This window comes from Cucumis sativus, chromosome 7 (assembly GCF_000004075.3).
Source record: "Cucumis sativus cultivar 9930 chromosome 7, Cucumber_9930_V3, whole genome shotgun sequence".
NCBI classification, from domain to species: Eukaryota; Viridiplantae; Streptophyta; class Magnoliopsida; order Cucurbitales; family Cucurbitaceae; genus Cucumis; species Cucumis sativus.
This window is the reverse complement of record NC_026661.2, coordinates 19,846,981-19,865,195: the sequence shown is the minus strand read 5'-3', so window position 1 is coordinate 19,865,195 and position 18,215 is coordinate 19,846,981. Positions and strand designations below refer to the sequence as shown.

At 33.2% G+C, this 18,215-nt stretch overlaps 2 protein-coding genes across 4 annotated transcripts; one reads left to right on the top strand and one right to left on the bottom strand.

The window, feature by feature from the left end:
- The first annotated feature begins 7,681 nt into the window (after positions 1-7,681).
- Positions 7,682-11,954, top strand: LOC101208443. Its single transcript, XM_004136061.3, has 3 exons — positions 7,682-8,309; positions 8,421-9,141; positions 10,695-11,954. The coding sequence occupies exons 1-3, from the start codon at positions 7,966-7,968 to the stop codon at positions 11,739-11,741; spliced, it is 2,112 nt and encodes a 703-aa protein (XP_004136109.1). The 5' UTR covers positions 7,682-7,965; the 3' UTR covers positions 11,742-11,954.
- A 137-nt stretch (positions 11,955-12,091) lies between these two features.
- Positions 12,092-18,206, bottom strand: LOC101221359 (protein EMSY-LIKE 3). 3 transcript variants are annotated; one of them, XM_031888603.1, is made up of 11 exons: positions 17,836-18,205; positions 17,089-17,177; positions 16,684-16,895; positions 16,484-16,593; positions 16,128-16,380; positions 15,842-16,048; positions 15,694-15,762; positions 13,203-13,442; positions 12,943-13,011; positions 12,798-12,861; positions 12,092-12,558 (listed from the first exon to the last, which is right to left on the bottom strand). In XM_031888603.1, the coding sequence occupies exons 3-11, from the start codon at positions 16,810-16,812 to the stop codon at positions 12,509-12,511; spliced, it is 1,191 nt and encodes a 396-aa protein (XP_031744463.1). In that variant the 5' UTR covers positions 16,813-16,895; positions 17,089-17,177; positions 17,836-18,205; the 3' UTR covers positions 12,092-12,508. The 3 variants fall into 3 exon arrangements, with proteins under 3 accessions (XP_031744463.1, XP_004135906.1, XP_031744464.1); XM_004135858.3 differs by lacking the exon at positions 17,089-17,177 and having other exon boundaries at positions 17,836-18,206; XM_031888604.1 differs by lacking the exons at positions 17,089-17,177; positions 17,836-18,205 and having other exon boundaries at positions 16,484-16,630; positions 16,731-16,870.
- Positions 18,207-18,215: the final 9 nt, after the last annotated feature.

Genomic DNA, 18,215 nt, shown 5'->3' with positions numbered 1-18,215 from the left:
TGCTTTCTCATCATCAATAGTATTGTCAAAACTCTCTGTTTGATTGATTATTTGGTTTTGAAAATTAAATCTATAAATATAAAAAAATTTGAAAAATCAGAAAAGGGTTATTACCAAAGGGTGAAGTAAAATTTCTTCTTGGGGGTAAGAATTAGTAGTGGATATAAAAGAAAAGTAATTATTGAAGAAGTGTATTATATGGTCCCCTTTGAAGAAAGAACTCACTCCCACCTTCACCTCTTCCAAAGCTAAATGTCACCAAGCATGAATATGTACAATTTGTCATAATGAACATCTCTTCATCTTTTTCTTTATTGTGTCACTATCCCTATTCAAATTCAATCTCATTCTTTAGGTCCACTTTCCTAAATCCTTCAAATATACTTCTTCTAATTGCTAAAATCTAATTCATTACTATTTAACTTAATCGCAACTTATTTAATCTAAATCTGTTACTTTCCTTTCCACTTTAATCTAAGTATGTAATGTTATCATCGTAAATATTTTTTAAATTAGATGCTTTTAGGTCAAGTTCAAAACTATCGATATCATTAGTAAGAACTTAATAAAAAGAATGAGGCAATAAGGCAATAAACTCTAGGTTGTTGTAGAGTTTTTGTGTATTCAAAAAATCAACTTTAATTTCTTCACTCCCTTCCATTTGCACATGACGAACTCTTACACAATCAAATACGTACCATAAGAAAATGTTGTTATATCCTTTTGAGTCAGCAATGAAAGAAAGTCTACTCAAGTACTAACCAAATAGACGATTCATATACAAAAAAAAAGAAAAAAGAAAAAAAACCATTCTTTCACAAAGCATAATGATCTTATCGTGACAACAATACCAATCATAGTGTCCAACAGCTACGGATCAATAATTAAAATATGAACTTCAAATTAAACAACACATTCAACATGTTTTCTAAATTTTTGATTGGAACACCAATTAGTAAAACTATTAGACTTTTTAGGGATAAAAAAAGTCGGAGGAAAATTTCGTTCTTTTCCAAGAAATTTCATAGAAAGGGAGGGAGAGAAAACAAATATAAACCAAAAGAAAGAAAGAAAGAAAGTAAAATTTAAGAGGAAGATTATGACATTTGATTAGAAGCATAATGTGTTGTATATATTTAAGGTTTAGGGGCATATACCAAAATTGCTTTTTGAAGAAAGCAAAAGCAATTTCATTTCGCTTTTAGGAGTTTGGATAAGGCCAAAGATTTGCACGAAAAAGAAGAGCTTGCGCATGCACTATGCTCCCCTTGAAAAACCCAACCAATACACACACACACACACACACACATCATTTTTATTAAACTATATAAAGTAGTCCTCATATATACTAATACTATACCATTAATTAATTTAAATTTTGCCCATCATTCAACTAAATATAGGCTCACAAATTTAAAACTTTTAATCTTATCTCAATATAAGTGATTAGACTATGAAGATTTGTTAAATATGATTTTTAATTAAAAAAGAAAAAGGTTGTCTCTAATGTTTATGTACATAAGATATTGTATGTCATATTATATAGTTGATCAAAGTATGTTTTAAAAACTTACTTAAATATTGTCTTTGACTTTTCATACAAGTGTGAATTTTAAATTAGCTCAATAAATTAAAACCATTTGTCTAAACAGAAAAAGAAAAGGTAAAATAAGTTTTTTTTCATGTTGATTTGAAAAAATCTAATTAAGTAGCTAAACATAAATGAACTTTTTAAAAATTTGGATAGGGCTATAAAAAATTTTGAAAAACAAAATTGATATCTACTACAATTTATGTTTGAATTGATTATATACCACATATTTAATAGCGATGTGGCCGTGGAAATTGGAAGGCAATTCCAAAAGTAATTTTGCATAATCATTGAGATTAGAAAATTAGAATTGGATTTTCTTTTTATTAAAAAAGTTCCTATTTTGACTCCTCTTTTTTTCTTTTTCAAAAAAACTTTATAAAATTATGCTTCCTTTCTTTATCCGTTGAATCTTTGCAAGAAAAAGGAAAATTCCACAATGCAAATGACCTAAGAAAAAGAATTCAACTTTTTTTACTCTTTAATATATACATAATTGAAAAAGAAAAGTCAAGAGATAAACCAATGGTGGTAGTTGGGGTTTTGGTGGATTAACATTAAACATTCAAAGTAAAATAATCATAATAATATATTATTGTTACTTATTATTATTATTTATGCCTATGAATTGGAAAAAAATTGCAATAACTTAAAAGAAAAGGCCAATTTTTGTTTTTAAAATCATGGCCATCCAAATATTCTAGAAAACGAAAACACTTTTTTTCCATAAATTTTAATGACCATGTAAATAGCTACCATCCAATTTGATTCATACACTTTTAAATTAATTATATTTTCAATTTTCGTTTCCGAATCTACTAATAATAAGTTGTCGTTTGAACCTCCATTCCAAAGAAAAAAAAATTGCATTTGTCTCCCTTGGTCGCAAATAATTTTACGAAGAAAAATAAAATTTAAAGTAATAACTATTTTATAAACATATATGTTTGTATTATTTGCATTAAGTATGAATGGAATGAGATGGACTAATAAAGATTTGACAGTTTATCAACTTGTCTCAAAAGTATATATTTCATAAAATAAAAGCAAAACTTTAGTCATACTAATTAAAATAGTTGTATCATTTGAATTTGGACATTTGATTTATGATTGAGGAATTCTTCCGTCATTTATCACAACTAAATTTCATTATCTAAGTAAAAAGTTTCCTTACTTTATCATTCCTTTGTGTACTAGTGGAGACAATTAATTTTTATTAGACTTCAATTAAGTATAAATAAAAAATTCAATAAAGAACACAACATATTTAAAATTTTCACGTAGCTCAACTGAATTTGACGTAAATGAAACATTTTACCCGTAAAAATAGATTTATTCGGTAACTTTGATTGGAATTGAATGTAATTTTGGGGACACAAAGTTTGGCCTAAGTTGGATAAGAATGGGGTTAGGGTAAGTGTGATTTTATATGGTTAGATAGTCAAATACGGCAAGAATTGACTAAACATTCTAAGCAAAGATCGAGTCGTATTAATTTGTCAATTATAAATTTCACAAAAATAATTCAGAAATATTCCTTTTCCCGAAATAAATAATAAATAATTACTTTTCCTTTTTAAAAATATTATTTAAAGAGTAATGAAATCTTTCCATTTTCTTGAAAGAAAGAAATATTGACTCCCTTCCATTATAATAATAAATATAATTTAATCTTGGAAAGCATAGGTTAAAAACATCAAAGTACTTTTAGATTAATAATTAATTTTGATATGAATATGTTGTAGTTATATGTTTATAATATTGATAATAATCGTATTGATGTTAGATTTAAATGTTAGGCCATAAGGTGTTTGTAGTGGGTAATGGTGGAGGATCAAGTCAACCTTGGCTTTTCAATTTTTTTTTTTCCTTTTCTTTTAAAGTAAAACTCTATGCTCCAATGGTGGATGTTTTAATCAAAGTTGATATTGGATTATCTTTGCTTATTAGTCAAACCTAATTTATGAAGGTAACTCTCTATAATTGTTCAAATTGTACTTAAATTGAATTCACATACAATTCGGGTTCTTATATGCCTATACGGTATGAATAACGACGTCGTTCGACAGTTGGATAAATCATTCTAGTAGGTGATTTAGGTCCACGAGTAAGAACATTGGTTTTGGGCCTCAAATGGGCTTGTGCCTCTAATTTTAGAAGTCCGTTAGCTTTCTTAACCTGGGCCATCTCATGGGCCGAGTTTATTAATTATTTATGGAATAATGAAACATAAATTGTATTTGCGCCAAATTAGTTTAATTCTCTTAAACTCAAATCTAGTTTTTTTTAGTATAAAACTTGTGGGATGGAAGATTGAACATTCAACTACAAAAATTGTGGACAATATAGTTAGAAGATGTTTAAATCGTCAACTTCATTACTATTCGTGAAAAATCTATAAATCTCTAAATTCGAGTTGTCCTTCAACCTCAAATCAAATCTTTATCTAGTCCGTGCTTGTAAAAATATATTTAACACCTATTTTTCTCCATTTAATAGTCGAGAGACGTCATCTATGACTATTTCAAAAAATCATGATTCATATCTCTTGTTGCATTCAGGTTTGAAGTCGAACACTTCAATTTTCATTGCAACATAGAATATCGAGAACTCGAAAATGAGAAAAATAAACCCATGTTATTTTTTGTATGTATATTTGTTTTTTAAGAAGATATTTAATTTAATTACCACACATCATTCATTCATACCAACTATTTAAAAAGCTACATCAATATCAAACTAAATTTACATCAAAATGAGGTACTCCTCGTCGCATTGTAATGATATATTTTGTTTGTCGTAATCCAAATGAATGTTTTTAAATGGTAAAAATTTAACTCCTTTTATTTAAATGCGTATTACGTAACACATGGCCTGCATGTAAACTACCAACTCAAATTTGAAACATGTTTCTATATATATACATGTATATTCTTTAATCGTTAATGTTTAGTCAACGTATACACACCCTACTAATAAAACAAGAGAACATTCTCGACCTTATAACTTTAAGCGGAATATATCTCATAAAGTCGTTGTCTTGAAAAACGTGAATAAAAAATTGGAGGATGTACATGCACGGATTGTTTAAATCTCTAGTTCACCTTTCAATTTTAATCTCTAATCTTATTAAATGTATGTTTCAATTCTTTAAAAATTGAGTTTATTTGATTTTTTGCATAAGCATAAATATCCAAACTCAACTGTTATACTATCACCGCAACGTGGTACAATACCACGTTCTTTCTTTCAAGATATCTCCTTCTTTTGCCATGGACCTGAAGCCCAAGTAATTTCCAACAGTTAGTAACAAAATTAGATGTAAAGAATAGTATATTGAAGTCCAACAATGGAGGATTGGGTATTTGAAACTTCAATCTCGAATATGATATTATGTCGATTACGGTTGAACTAAATTTACTTTAGCTACATTTTTTAAAACTTTTTTAATATCGTTATAATACATATTTCTTTTCTTTATCAATTAACACATTATTTTTATTATGTGATATATGATATTATTTGAGTTCATAGATACTTGCCCCATAAAAGTTCATTTTTCAAAATTAAAAGTGACCTAATTTTTTTTTTTTTTTTAAATTAGAGTGACTACTAACAAAAGATGTTTAAATGCTATGAATAGTATCTTCGTTCTAAGAACAAATTCTTTTCAAACTTCACTAATAGTACAAAGAATCTCTTTTCAAAATCACTCTATACCAAGTTTCTTACAAATTGAATAAATTTTAAGAATCTAAACCCTATCACTTCACATATTTTCAATACTATTCTCTTGTATCAATCAAATTTAGATCTATTCATTTTTTAAATTTATATTAACAAAGTTGCTTCTCATATAAATTTCATAAATATATCAGTAATTATCTTATAATAAGTGGATGAATTAGGTTAATTTTCGTCAACAAAAAATTGTGGATTTTTTTTTAAACACAAAACTATTTTTTAGATGATGACGAGTATGCACTTAATTTATCAAAATTATTATTTACAGTAACTATTTGAAAAGTTACGTCAACCTCAAACTAAATTTGCATGAAAGGAACTACTTTTTATAATAGTTAAAATTGTATATTTTGTCGTTTTAATCAAAATGAATGTGTTTATATAGTAAAAACTTTAAGCATCTTTTATTTTAATACGCATCATATAACACGTGGCTCTCATGTAAACTATCTACGTCAAATTTGAAACATGTTTCTATATATGTGTGTATGTATGTATATGCATTCTTAATTGTCTAGTCAACTTATTCATACATCCATCAATCTAATGAGATAGCTCCCCTGACCGTACAACATTTTAGTCAAATAATGTAAAACTCCATACCTATTTTACCCTAAAGTAGGCTAAATAATAAATGAAAGGTTAGTAAGAATTAATAATAGCTTAAGTGTTATCCCTTTAGGGGGATGCGCGACGGGGTAGAGCGAGCAGCAATATGGCTGCATGGCTGGTGACTAGCACGCTACCAAGGCCTTGCACGTGCACAAATTTCTCTACCGCCCATGACTGCATGTTAGCCCAACCCACCTACAATTCTTAGGCCTTTTGAGTATTTTGGCAACTTTTGCTTGAAGTTTGGATATTTTTTGGATTTAAAAGACTTATTAGAGGTAAAATATGATTATTTTCAAGCAAGAGGAGTTTGGAAGAATATTTAAGCCGAGAGGATTGAGCCACAAGTTGAGGTAACTTGATAGTTGTCTTGATTAATTGGTAAGCGGTTTCAATATATGACAACGCTTGTCAACTCTCGTACCCTTTTTTGAAATGAGTGAGTGGGAGTTTGGAGGCATAAAAATAATGGCAACGACTTCTTCTTTCTTTGTTCGTTCAAAATGAAGAATAAATTTTGCAACTAAAACTAAAGAAAATATAAGAAAACCTTGGGGGCATATTCTTCAATTCCAAAATAAATTAGAAAAAAACAAGTTTAGAGGAAATATATATATGGATAAAATTATTTTTCTAACTTAAAATGTTTAATAATTATTTAAAATAATAAAACTCACCTTTTAAATCTTTCAACTCAGAAGAATCCTCTTGAAAATTTCTTTGGAATCTTTCAATGTCAAAGAAAATAAAAATAATTTATACTAATTGAAATAATTACATAGCAGAGGCATAAGTATTGATTCTACATTCCCATTGTGCTACTTAGCCTCATAATCTACGCATCACTTTTCTTTATCTCTTCCAATCAACCAAATTAGCAACTAGAATAGTTAAGTGTTTGAATTATAGGATGAATTGACACTTCTAATCATAGTATTAATTAAAACTTTTTTAACCGTTCTATATTAAAAATGGTGGATTGAAAACACATTGAAACATGAACCAAATGCACATACATAAAAAAATATTTTATTATTTAAAAAACGAATGATTTGATCTCTATTTTCACCATTATTGAAAAATACAACTAAAAAATATATATGAGACAACAAAAATATTAGAGGGAAAAGGAAGTAGGAAGTCATATTTGGTAAAATTTTAGAAAAAGAAAACGAAAATGTTAAATTGTATAAGCTACTCAATTATACCTCTAAGCTTTTGATTTTTTTCTATATTTATATCAAAACTTTAAATTTTGTTCCAAAAATATGTTGGATTTTAATCTTCACATTTTCAATTATAATCTTATAAAATGACTAATTTTGTCCAGCTATCTTACAATATTACTATAAGGTGTATGATAGTGGGGCTAATATGTTTAAAATGATTTTAAAAGAATGTTTTAAAGTTAGAGTAAGTAAAATAAAAAGAATAACAATAAATAAATAAAATGGGGGGGGGGAGAAGAGATAAAGGGACATAAAGGAAAAGGGGGAATTAGGGAACGCCGCTACGTTGGCTTATATTTGATATAATTTGAAATTGAATTGGAGGAGGAGGAGGACAAAAAGGGTGTAATATTAATAAAATTATGAGGGTATTTACGTAAAAACAAATATATTCACGAACCAAATTGCGTGCTTGAGAGAGATCAGAGGCCCAAATTGAATTGAACGAACCCCCAAAACAAATTTACATATAAAAGCCAAACCAAAACCACATTAAAATCCTTTTTTTTTTTAAAAAAAAAAACTGGTTTGGGATTTTTATTAATTTTTTTTTTTGTTGGCTTCAAAGCCGCAGAGGAAAAGAAAGAATACGAAGCAGAAACAAAGAAACCCTAATAACAAACTTCTGTATCTAATGGAAGAATTTTCCCTTTTTGTTTCTCTTTCTCTATGATTCTTTTTTTTTTTTGTTTTTTTTTTTTTGAAAAATTCTAAGAGGGAAAACAGAATTCAAAGGATGACAAACAACACTGCTTAATCAATCGGGAATCTCTATGCTGTTGTAATCTAATGGCGGACAGTGAACAGATCACCGCTACATGGGGGACATTGGAGGAGCTTTTACTCGCTTGTGCAGTCAAGCGCCATGGATTTAAGGACTGGAATTCCGTATCCATGGAACTTCAGAATCGTTCTTCTCTTCCTCCTCTCTTAACCACCGCTCGTAACTGCGAACTTAAATTTCAAGACCTTAAACGACGATTTACTTCTTTTCAAAACGACGCCGTTTTGAATCACAACGCCTCTGGAATTGCCGATAAGCTTGATACCGCCTTACCTTGGGTTGATGAGTTGAGGAAACTCCGCGTTGCCGAACTTCGACGAGAGGTCCAGCGTTATGATGTTTCAATCAAGTAAATCTCTATCGGTTTTGTTGATTTTTCTTTCTTTTTTCTTTTTCTTTTTTTTCTTTTTTTGTCTTGAAATTTTCAGATCTGAGTTAATCGTATTGAGATTTTCGGCAGCTCGTTGCAGTTGAAGGTCAAGAAATTGGAGGAGGAGCGAGAACAAGGCGTGAACGATAGAGAGGCCAGCACTGGAAAACCAGATCTAAAAACGGAGTCCAGAGAGCGACGATCAGAAAACGACAAAAAACACTTCGGAGAACCAGACCATCGGTCCGGACCAAACGGAACAGTCACGAAGCCGCCGGCGGTTCCTGGAGAAGATTCCGACCGGGAAAATTTCTCTGTAAACCAATCCAATTCCACTGGTTCTAAAAGCGGCAATCGTAAAAGCACAGCCGAAATCGCCAAATCCGAAACTAAACCGGATTTCGCCGGCTCATATAGACCAGAACAGAACCGGGGAACCTCCGAACCAGCCGGTCCACAGTCGGATGACGGCAGTACGGATACTGTGGTTAAAAACCCGACGTGTGACATATCAGAGACAAAAAAAAAGGAAACGCAACGCGTCGACGATTCGTCCGAGTTAGCCGACTCGGAGGCTCAGTCACATGGCGGGGGCACGACGACAAGAGAGAGCAGCGAAGTACAGAGCTCGGCGAGTTTGACGGGTAGGATGAAGAGCAAGAGACTCCTCAGGAAGGAGATCTCCGGCGGTAGTAGCGGCAATGAACCTCGCCGGTCGGTAGGGATTAAGTCCCGACGGTTCGACGAGGTTCTACAGTTGATACGAGCGCACAAACATGGCTCCTTATTCGAATCTCGTCTTCAAAGTCAGGTAACATTTCTTCATTTTTCTCTTTCTTTTTTTTTTTTTTCAATAATAAAATAAATAATCAGGTTCTTAATTATATAAATTAAATTAGTCTTAAAAATAATCCTAACAATCCAATTCCAATACAAAACATTTTTTACTTTAAAGTTAGGAATAAAAACATTAAAATTTGATAGGATTTGTCACTAAATTGTCTAAATCAAAGCATTTTTCTTATAAAAAAAACGTATAATAAATATAAAAAATTTAAGGTTAAAATTTATGTTATAGAAATAGTAATTAAATACTAAATATTTGGTTGATTTTTGTTATTTTGAAGATTCTTAACACAAAAATTGATTTGAAGATATTGATCCAAATCTATTAAAAGCTTTACGACCAATAAATTTGGACCATTTCCAATTGCAAATAAATAAATAAATAAATAAATAAAGAAGAAGAAGAAAAATAAAAAAGAAAAAAGGGGACCATTCGTTTAAAAGCTTCGATCCACGTTGCTTTTCATTGCTAACTTTTGTTTTGGATTTTTTTAAAAACAATATATTATTTATGTTTATTACTATACGCTTTGCTGAATAATTGATAGATAATTAGAGTTTTTTTTGGGTTCAATACTAAGATAATTTTTGGATAAACCGTTTTCTTATCAACAAATTCTGTGAGATTTTTGTATTGTGGGCCCAAATTTTTAGCCCGAAATGGAATATGCTCATTTTTAATACTCAAGTGAAAATGAAAATTATTATTGTGCACGTCTCCTTCCTTCCTTCTATTTTAAGTTTTTTATTCTTCCCCCCAAATCTATAAATAAAATTGATGTGTAGTATTTGGTTTGGTAAATTTAAAGTCATCACGAGAGTCCAATACACATTTCTTGGCCATTACATTTGTTACAACGTTCTGGAAAATTCTATGGTTCGGTATATCATATATGTGTATAATTGTTTTATAATTTTAAAGAACACTCTAGAGTCAATTAGTTGGTTCAACATTATTATAGGTTTCAAACCTGTTTTAAAAAAATAAAATTTGTTTTCAACAGAAATTTTATTATTTTGAATGGGAAAGTTTAACCTGTGGATTATTATTGTTATTGTTATTTAAATTTGGAAGAAGAAAAAAACCCTATTTCGAAGGGCCATGAAGAGATAGTATTTTGTCCCGGCGTATAGGATGTACTTTTTGGGTAGCGATTAATATCAAAATAACTTAGGCCATTCCCATGGTTGATAGGGCCCTCGTTAACCCCACCCAGCTGAGTCATCAACCATTTTCTGTCTGTAGCCTTTTCATGTTCTATTTCCTTTTAAGGGTCAAGACAGACCTGAATATGTGGGTGTTGCCCTTAAAATATTATTATAATTTTAGTTCTTTTATGTATAAACTAACACAATTCCAGCCTTTCCTTGTGATCTTCTGTGGTAATTATTCTAGACCAAGAAAAATAAAATAAAAGTTGGCAAGTAGGAAAGGTGGTGTATTTCAATCAAGTGCTTTTGACGCTTTGACCAATTGGGTCGGATCTGTTAAGCAGCCCACCATGATTTTTCGTGCAGGAAACGGAAGAGTACAAGGGGATGGTCCGGCAGCATTTGGACTTGGAAATAGTTCAAAGCAAGATCACTTCTGGCTCTTATTCATCATCCAACCTTGCGTTTTACCGAGATCTCTTGCTTCTTTTCAATAATGTGGTTACCTTCTTCCCCAAATCCTCAAAGGAAGCGGTAGCCGCTTGTGAACTCCGTCTTCTCATATCCAATGAAATGAAGAAGAGTTTGCGGATTGCTCAGACTGACCCTTTGCCTGAAGTAGTGGATTCGTCCCCAACGATTCCTTCTCGATCCAAGGGTCCTGATCTTGAAGGGTCACAGTCCTTACTTGCCAAGCAGAAGTCCTCTGTACCTATAGTAGTTTGTAGGAAAAGAAGCAAGATTTCTAACCCTTCAACGACTGGTGTTGGTGAAAAAGGTGAGCGGAGCAATGATGATGAGAAACCAGCTGCTGATCTAAAATCAAGTATCAAAACCGCTTCAAATCTTGTTGAAGACGAGGATACTACAAAGGATAGCAAGGTCAAAGAGAAGCCCACAACTGGAGCCAGGAGTATGAGAAGGAGCAATGATAGTGCCACAAACTCCAGCGGCCCTAGTAGCAGCAAGAAACAGAATATAACTTCCAGATGGAAACCCAGTTCAGCCAATGAAACCGAGATACCAACACCAGATAAGAAGAAATCTGAGACAGTAGCGCTGGAAAAGAAGCGTAGTGCAGCAGATTTCTTGAAGAGGATCAAGCAGAACTCGCCTGCAGAGACTACAAAGAGGAATGGCAGAGGTGGAAGCAGTGGCGGTGTCAGTAATGCGACTCCGGAACAAAAGAAGGGTAGTAGCAAAAATGAGAAAGGAAAAGAGAGAGTGTCGACAACGATGAAGCAAAGCAATGACAGGAAGCGCCCAAAAGAGGATGCCAGCCCTTCCAAGCGCAGTGTAGGTCGACCGCCTAAGAAGGCAGCAGAAGCAGAACCCCCAACACCAATAAAAAGAGCCAGAGAAGGGGGTGGAAAAGAACCTCTCAAGAGGCCTAGAAAAAAGTCTAAACGATGAAGATCTGTATTGTTTGTGTATACTAATAGGTCGCAATCTGCAGTGTCATATCTGTATTGCATTTAATTATTTTTTCTTAACTTCTAATTTGTTACACGAGAAAGTTGGGCAATATTTTCTCTTTAACATCCAAAATCTAGTTAACCATCCATATTGTTAGATCAAATTAGAAACTCTTTTAATGGGTAAATTCAATCTATTTTGACCTACTAATTAATTGGAAAGATCTGGACCATTGATTAAAGAGAACCATTTTGTTCCAAGTACAAGAGTGTGATCTTTGATGATAAAAACTGATGTTAACTTAATGTTTTATTTCAACTATCTTTTGAATTAACTTTCATTAGTTGTTAGTAGGTAAAGTTTAGCTTTTTCTAAACCAAACAAATTCTTAAAAGTTTATACATGGGTCACATCTTAAATCACTATTCAAATAATGTTACACAAGTATCATCAGCCTTCCTATGTTAATTCTTACCATTGCCAACAAAAAAAGGGAGAATAATAAGAAGAAAAGAAGAAAACAACCAACCCCACCCCATCCTCCTAAGAACCATCTCTATGCTAATAGAACAAAAACCCCATAGTTAACCTAAGCGAGGGAACATTCATCTCAATTCTCCTATATTTTACAGGAAAAGGCCCTTGAGAGTTTTAGGGTCAACTCCCCATTTAACTCAAAAGTTGCTTACCACATCCCGTCGTCTTTTTTTTTTTACCAAAAGGATGCTCTTACTGAGTGAACCACCTTCGTTTTGAAACTGTTGTTATTCCCGGTCCATAGATTGCCCATGCGAGAACCGGTGGCCACCTTCGTCTGTTATAAAAGCAACCAAACCAGATAGGGTATCAAGGAATGTAGAGTTACAATTCATGAATGTGTTGAACTCAAGAATGTAAACCACCAAGAGAGAATGAACAAATTCAGGTGCCCAATAGTCAGAATTCCTAAGATTTTAAGGCTGGTATTATTGTGGACTGTTCTAAGTGACTGAGTTGACAAGCATGGGAAATAAAAAAACGAAAAGCATTGGCTGAGATTGATATGAAATTTACCGCTTCCTACTTCAGAAATATCTCCAAGCTTATTAATAGCATCAATAAGTGATTGTTCATGGTCCTGGACAGAGTAAGTTAGTATATTGATTAAAAAGGTAATGGAATAGAATGAAAGACTGCAGGTGCATCTAATGCTTCTTACATTAAGAACTTTCTTTGCCCTTTCAATTTCAACGGGATCAGGATGATTTGAACCAAAGACTCTCTCCACCTAACCAGCAGAAAGGAAAAAAAGTTTATGGACACTAGAAAGACAGTAAATTCATAAAGATCAAAAGAATAAATCCACAGTGCTTGAACCAAAAACTCTCCAGCTAACCAAATGAAGGAAAAAGAGTTCATGGACACTAGAAAGACAGCAAATTCATAAAGGTCAAAATAATAAATCCACAGTGTTTGTACCTCTCTAATTAGAGTTTCTGTGTGGAGTATCCGTATATCGTCGGATGTCTTCTTGCCAATACCATTTTGAGATGGCAAGAAATCTTTTCTGGATTGGGACTTGGGGACTCCTCTACCTCTACCTGCACCAGAACCATCACGGCCTACAGATCGGTTCATTCCATGACCTGATCCACCATAACCACCTCTATGTGGGATTCCAGGATCTTCATCAACCCATTGGATGTCCTCAGGAGATATCTGGGCAGAATATTTAAGATAAGCACTAGCAACCATTGTACTCCATTTCTAAAAACTCTGGATCTTTAAATCTAGTAACATTTCAAATAGGTAGTATGGAATTCAAAAAATATAAAATTAGGGAATATCCCATCACTATTAGACACTATTGACACAACCATATATCAACGGGTGAAAAACATGCTGAAGAAAAACCCTTAAACATGTTTTGGGTCCGCTTGGATTGACTTAAGAAAAAAGTATTTTTCAAAAAACTTATTTTTATTTAAACACTTTTGATAAAGATGGTTTAAATATACTTCAAAAGCTACTTTGAGTAGTTTCCAAACACTCAAGTTTTTTCCAAAATAACTTATTTTTAAATTAAACATTTGTGAATATCTTCCAAACACACCCTAAATCATTAATCCAACAAATCACAGAATATATGTACGCATGCAACTATACCATCTTGAATTTGGATATTCACATAAGGCCCGACCATATCATCTAACATATGTAAAGAAGGGGAAAAGGCATGCTTGATACAACTATAAATTTGATACTAGGAAAAGAAACCCCAGCGACCAAGCACTTCCACCAAACCCACTGACCTTTATATTTCGTTAAATTCAATGTTGTTTACCTTTTCCAGTCCTTAGAAATATGGAAGTTAGGACACCTTCCTAAAGTTTGGCTCCAACATGCATACTTTTAGCAACGAAAACCCCAGATAACTTGATCCCATCAAGTTCAAATGTGACTACTTTCTAACTTTATAACATTTAAAGCAATATTTAATCTTCTAAGGTAACTCTAATCTAACACTTGATTTAATCCAAATTGTTAGTAAGCCACTGTGTAGCAGCTTAGCCTGAGTAAGAAACTTAACTGTAAAGGAAGAGGTCCACAAAGAATTATGGGCAATGATAATCATGATCTTCCTCTAAATTATTCAGAAAATTTTCGGTACAGCTGAGTTGCCATATGTGTTGATCTTTGAAAAGGTGGTCAAGTGAAATATACTAATCAATAGCAAAGAACACTGTATGCCCAAAAGAAGATCTCAGTCAAAGACTGGATGACCTTATCCACCATATCCTGACAATTCAGTCTAGCACCCAAAGAAAATTGATCTTTCCCTAAAATATGATCTAGATTTTTCAACCCCAACCACCAACACAAAAGGAAACCACTAAAAAACCTTTTTTGAGTTTGGATGGAAACCATGATGTTAATCTTCCCAAATGCTACCAGCTAAGAGAGAATTACATCTCTAAATTTTCAACTTCTTGAATCTGGGGAAGATGAGGGAAGAGGAAGATAGAAAAAGGAGGGTTGAGCAATCAAAGAATAGAAATAGATTTTAAGGATATCTTTAAAAAATCTTGGGTTCGAGTATGAAAGTCACTAGAATTTGAATAAAGACTCATGCAACAAAGAGAGAAGTGAAGTTGATCCAACAACATGAAATCAGAAAGAGATCTACTAAAATGGATGTAATAAGAAAGAGAGACAGAAGACCGCCATAGCACAGCAGGACAAGATTAACTATAGTACCTTTGCATAACGAAATAGGCAGTAGGCACATAACTGATATGGAAGGTGTCACTGCCAAGTGATCCTCTAAAAAAGGATATGAAACCAATCAACCATCCCCAACAAAGTACTTAACAAACTTTTTTAAAACATGAAGACTGTGAGATGACTTTCTGAGATTTCCAAAAAACATGCCTACAGCAACCTATTGTTTTCATTAGTTCTATACACGGAAACTAAAATTATGTAGAATATATTGTCAAAGCAATTTAAGGGCTATGAGTAGAATCAATTTCAAAAATTTTTAATTTAATTACCCAACACTGAAAGGAAATTAAGGTAATTTACATTCCATTTTTTTTTTTGCTTATAATTTCATTTTTTATATCACATTAATATGACAGCAAAAAGTTAAGGACTAGAGTGCTGCTTCAATAAATATCACAAGAACTATCTAAGGTGTAACCATTCAGGCCATAGAAGAGATCATGTAAGGTTAGACAGAGTGTCTCGTAAGATTAGTTGATATGCACACAAGCTCGCTCAAACACTCGTGGATATTTTTTTAATATGGAGGAATTTTTTAATTCAGAATTGAAGGTCTCAACAATTTTCACACAAATCCAGATGTGGAAACATATAACCAGGTGATGCAAATGGCTACACGGTGAGGATTATAAAAATGAGGATGCAAGTATCTTAAGTTCAAATAAAATGTATTAGATGGATATACCTCTGAGAGATTAACCCACTCCCACGTCTCATTAGCAGAACCGATATCATAAACCAAAGCATGCCGTCCCTGGAAGACAGCAATGCATTTTCAACAACTTTCCTTACTGAAATGTGAATTAGTACACCGCTGGAAGAAGATAGTTTACCTCAGCAGCGTTGTAATCAGTTATCACAGCTTCATAAAAGTTATTATCATCTGGCCATCTAGTTCTTACTTTCCTCCCAATAAGTGGATTCAATGTTGCTCCTTCAGCTGGCTCAAGGGCTCCAGAAGAAACTCTATTTCCTACTTGATTCCTACCACTAGGAACTGAAGTTTGGTACTGTTTAGCTGAAGATGCCCCAGGTAATATCTGAGGAAAGGGAACAATATAAACAAAACAAAATGAAGAACAAATAAGTCCAATCAGAACTAGTGCCTCTGAAACTTACAGATTTTTGTTTCTTGCCCTTGGTGGGAGGGATAGCTCCTCTTTTTGCAACAGATGAGGATGGCTGATGAGGGGGAGGAACATTTTGTTGGTGAAAGGATGGAGATGGGCCAGTAAATGACTGTGGAGGTACCAAATGAGTTAGTTTCTGTTTCTTGCGTGATGCAGAGACAGTAGGGCTGGGAATTGGATCATGAATGGCTTGGCTAGTACTGAGCTTGCCAGGCTGATGCCCACCTGCCTGTCTCCATTCCCTATGACATGAACCAAAAAAGTATCCATCAAAATCTAGAAGAGCTCTGAACACTACAACCTCCTAAAACATTGGTTAATATTCTTTTTATCAAGTTATCAAACCTTATACTTCTAATCATGTCATCTGCGTTAACCCGTCCTAGAAGCTCCCTGTGCTCCTCATTGGACAATCTTAACTCTTTTCTGAGTTCTGTGATCAAACTTTCTTTCTCCTGAAGAAAATACATTTCATGTAGCAATCATTTAAACCTGATAAAACAAATTTACCAATATTAGATACATGAAATAGAAACAAAAAGTACCCAAGTAATGGCATCAGCTTGAGCTTTAAAGGCTCTAAGAACAGAACTGTAAGCTTCCTTCTCAAGTTGATGAATTTGAGCTTCCATGTCAGTTTCAGCATACATCCTGGGATAAGGAACAGAACCCATGACTGATCTTCCATTCCCTGAAACACGCCCCCCTCCTCTTGCAATTCTATTCTGGTGAGATGGAGGGAGATCATCGTCAGTTCCTGAAACGGATAGCACCACAAAAAAAATTAAACAGCTGAATTCAAATAATAGGAGCCAGGAACAAGTGTAGTAATTCTTTTTCTGAAACAAAAATGTTGAAGAACTAAACCCGCGGATCAATAATCAAGAACTGGCTACTAATATAAACAGGTTAAAAAACGATTTGTTTGAGGCTAAGGAAGTACTGGATACCTTCAAAAAGGCAGAAGGTCAGTCTAAGTCTTGCATTCAAAGGAGAATCGTTAACATGTGTGCAAGTGCGGCAATAGCTTAGACATGAACTGCGTAAATTGAATAAAACTGATAAACTAGTTCCTTCATAGATATTTTTAAATGCTCAGAAACCAAATAGCCAATTATCCAAACAACTACAACTATTTTCATACTTGCTCTGTTCTTAGCCTCCTCGTCATGACTCGGGCTTGAGAAATCACATATAATGAGAAAATCAGGTGTTTCTTGCCTATTTTTTATACGAACAGACTTTGAGTTGATATTAAGTGAAGAAATTTGGAGAAAAAGAAAAGGAACAACAATGCCGTGAGAAAATACAACTAAAGATAACTCGAACAATATTTCAATTTCAACAGCTTGTCACGCTCTGGGTAGGTATTGCAACAATTATCAGGCTAAAGATCATACACAGAAGAAAGGATCCAAATTTTCATATGCAACACATCCTCAAGGAAACAGCCAGCAACCCCTATGTAGTTAAACAAATTTCCCAAGAAGGATGCAAAATATAAAGAATTCCCTTCAAAGAAAAGAACTAGTGTAAAAGGTTGAAAAACTCGGGTGTTCCTCCAAGCAACCTACAACTTCCCTACGCCCCCATAAAGCAAGATTAGAAACCCAATTCTAAAAACAAAACCGGCAACCTAAAATTCGAAGAAAAACCCTAATAACAGAAAATGAAAGCATCGTGAGAGTAAACTTTACCGCTACTATCATAGGGCTCGTAGTCCATAGCCAGCTCGCAACCGGGCGGAAACCCTTGAATACAGTGAGAAAAACAGCTAGAGGAATAATGTAGAAAAGGAAATCGGAGAGAGGGGAAAGTAGAAACGGCGAGAAATGTCGAGTTTTGGAGCTGAAATCTGCCGGGAAGAAGAGGAATCTCCGGCGAAGTGTTGGAGAAGTTGGGATTGAGATTTGAGATTGAAGTAGAGAAAATTGAAGTGAATCAGGAACAAATGGGAATCGACGGCGATGTACAATGAGAACACTCAACTCCTGACCTGAGTTTGGGACTGAGTTTGTGTGTGCAAGAACAATTTTTTTGGTCGCCAATATTATTATTTCTTTTCCTTCTTTGTTTC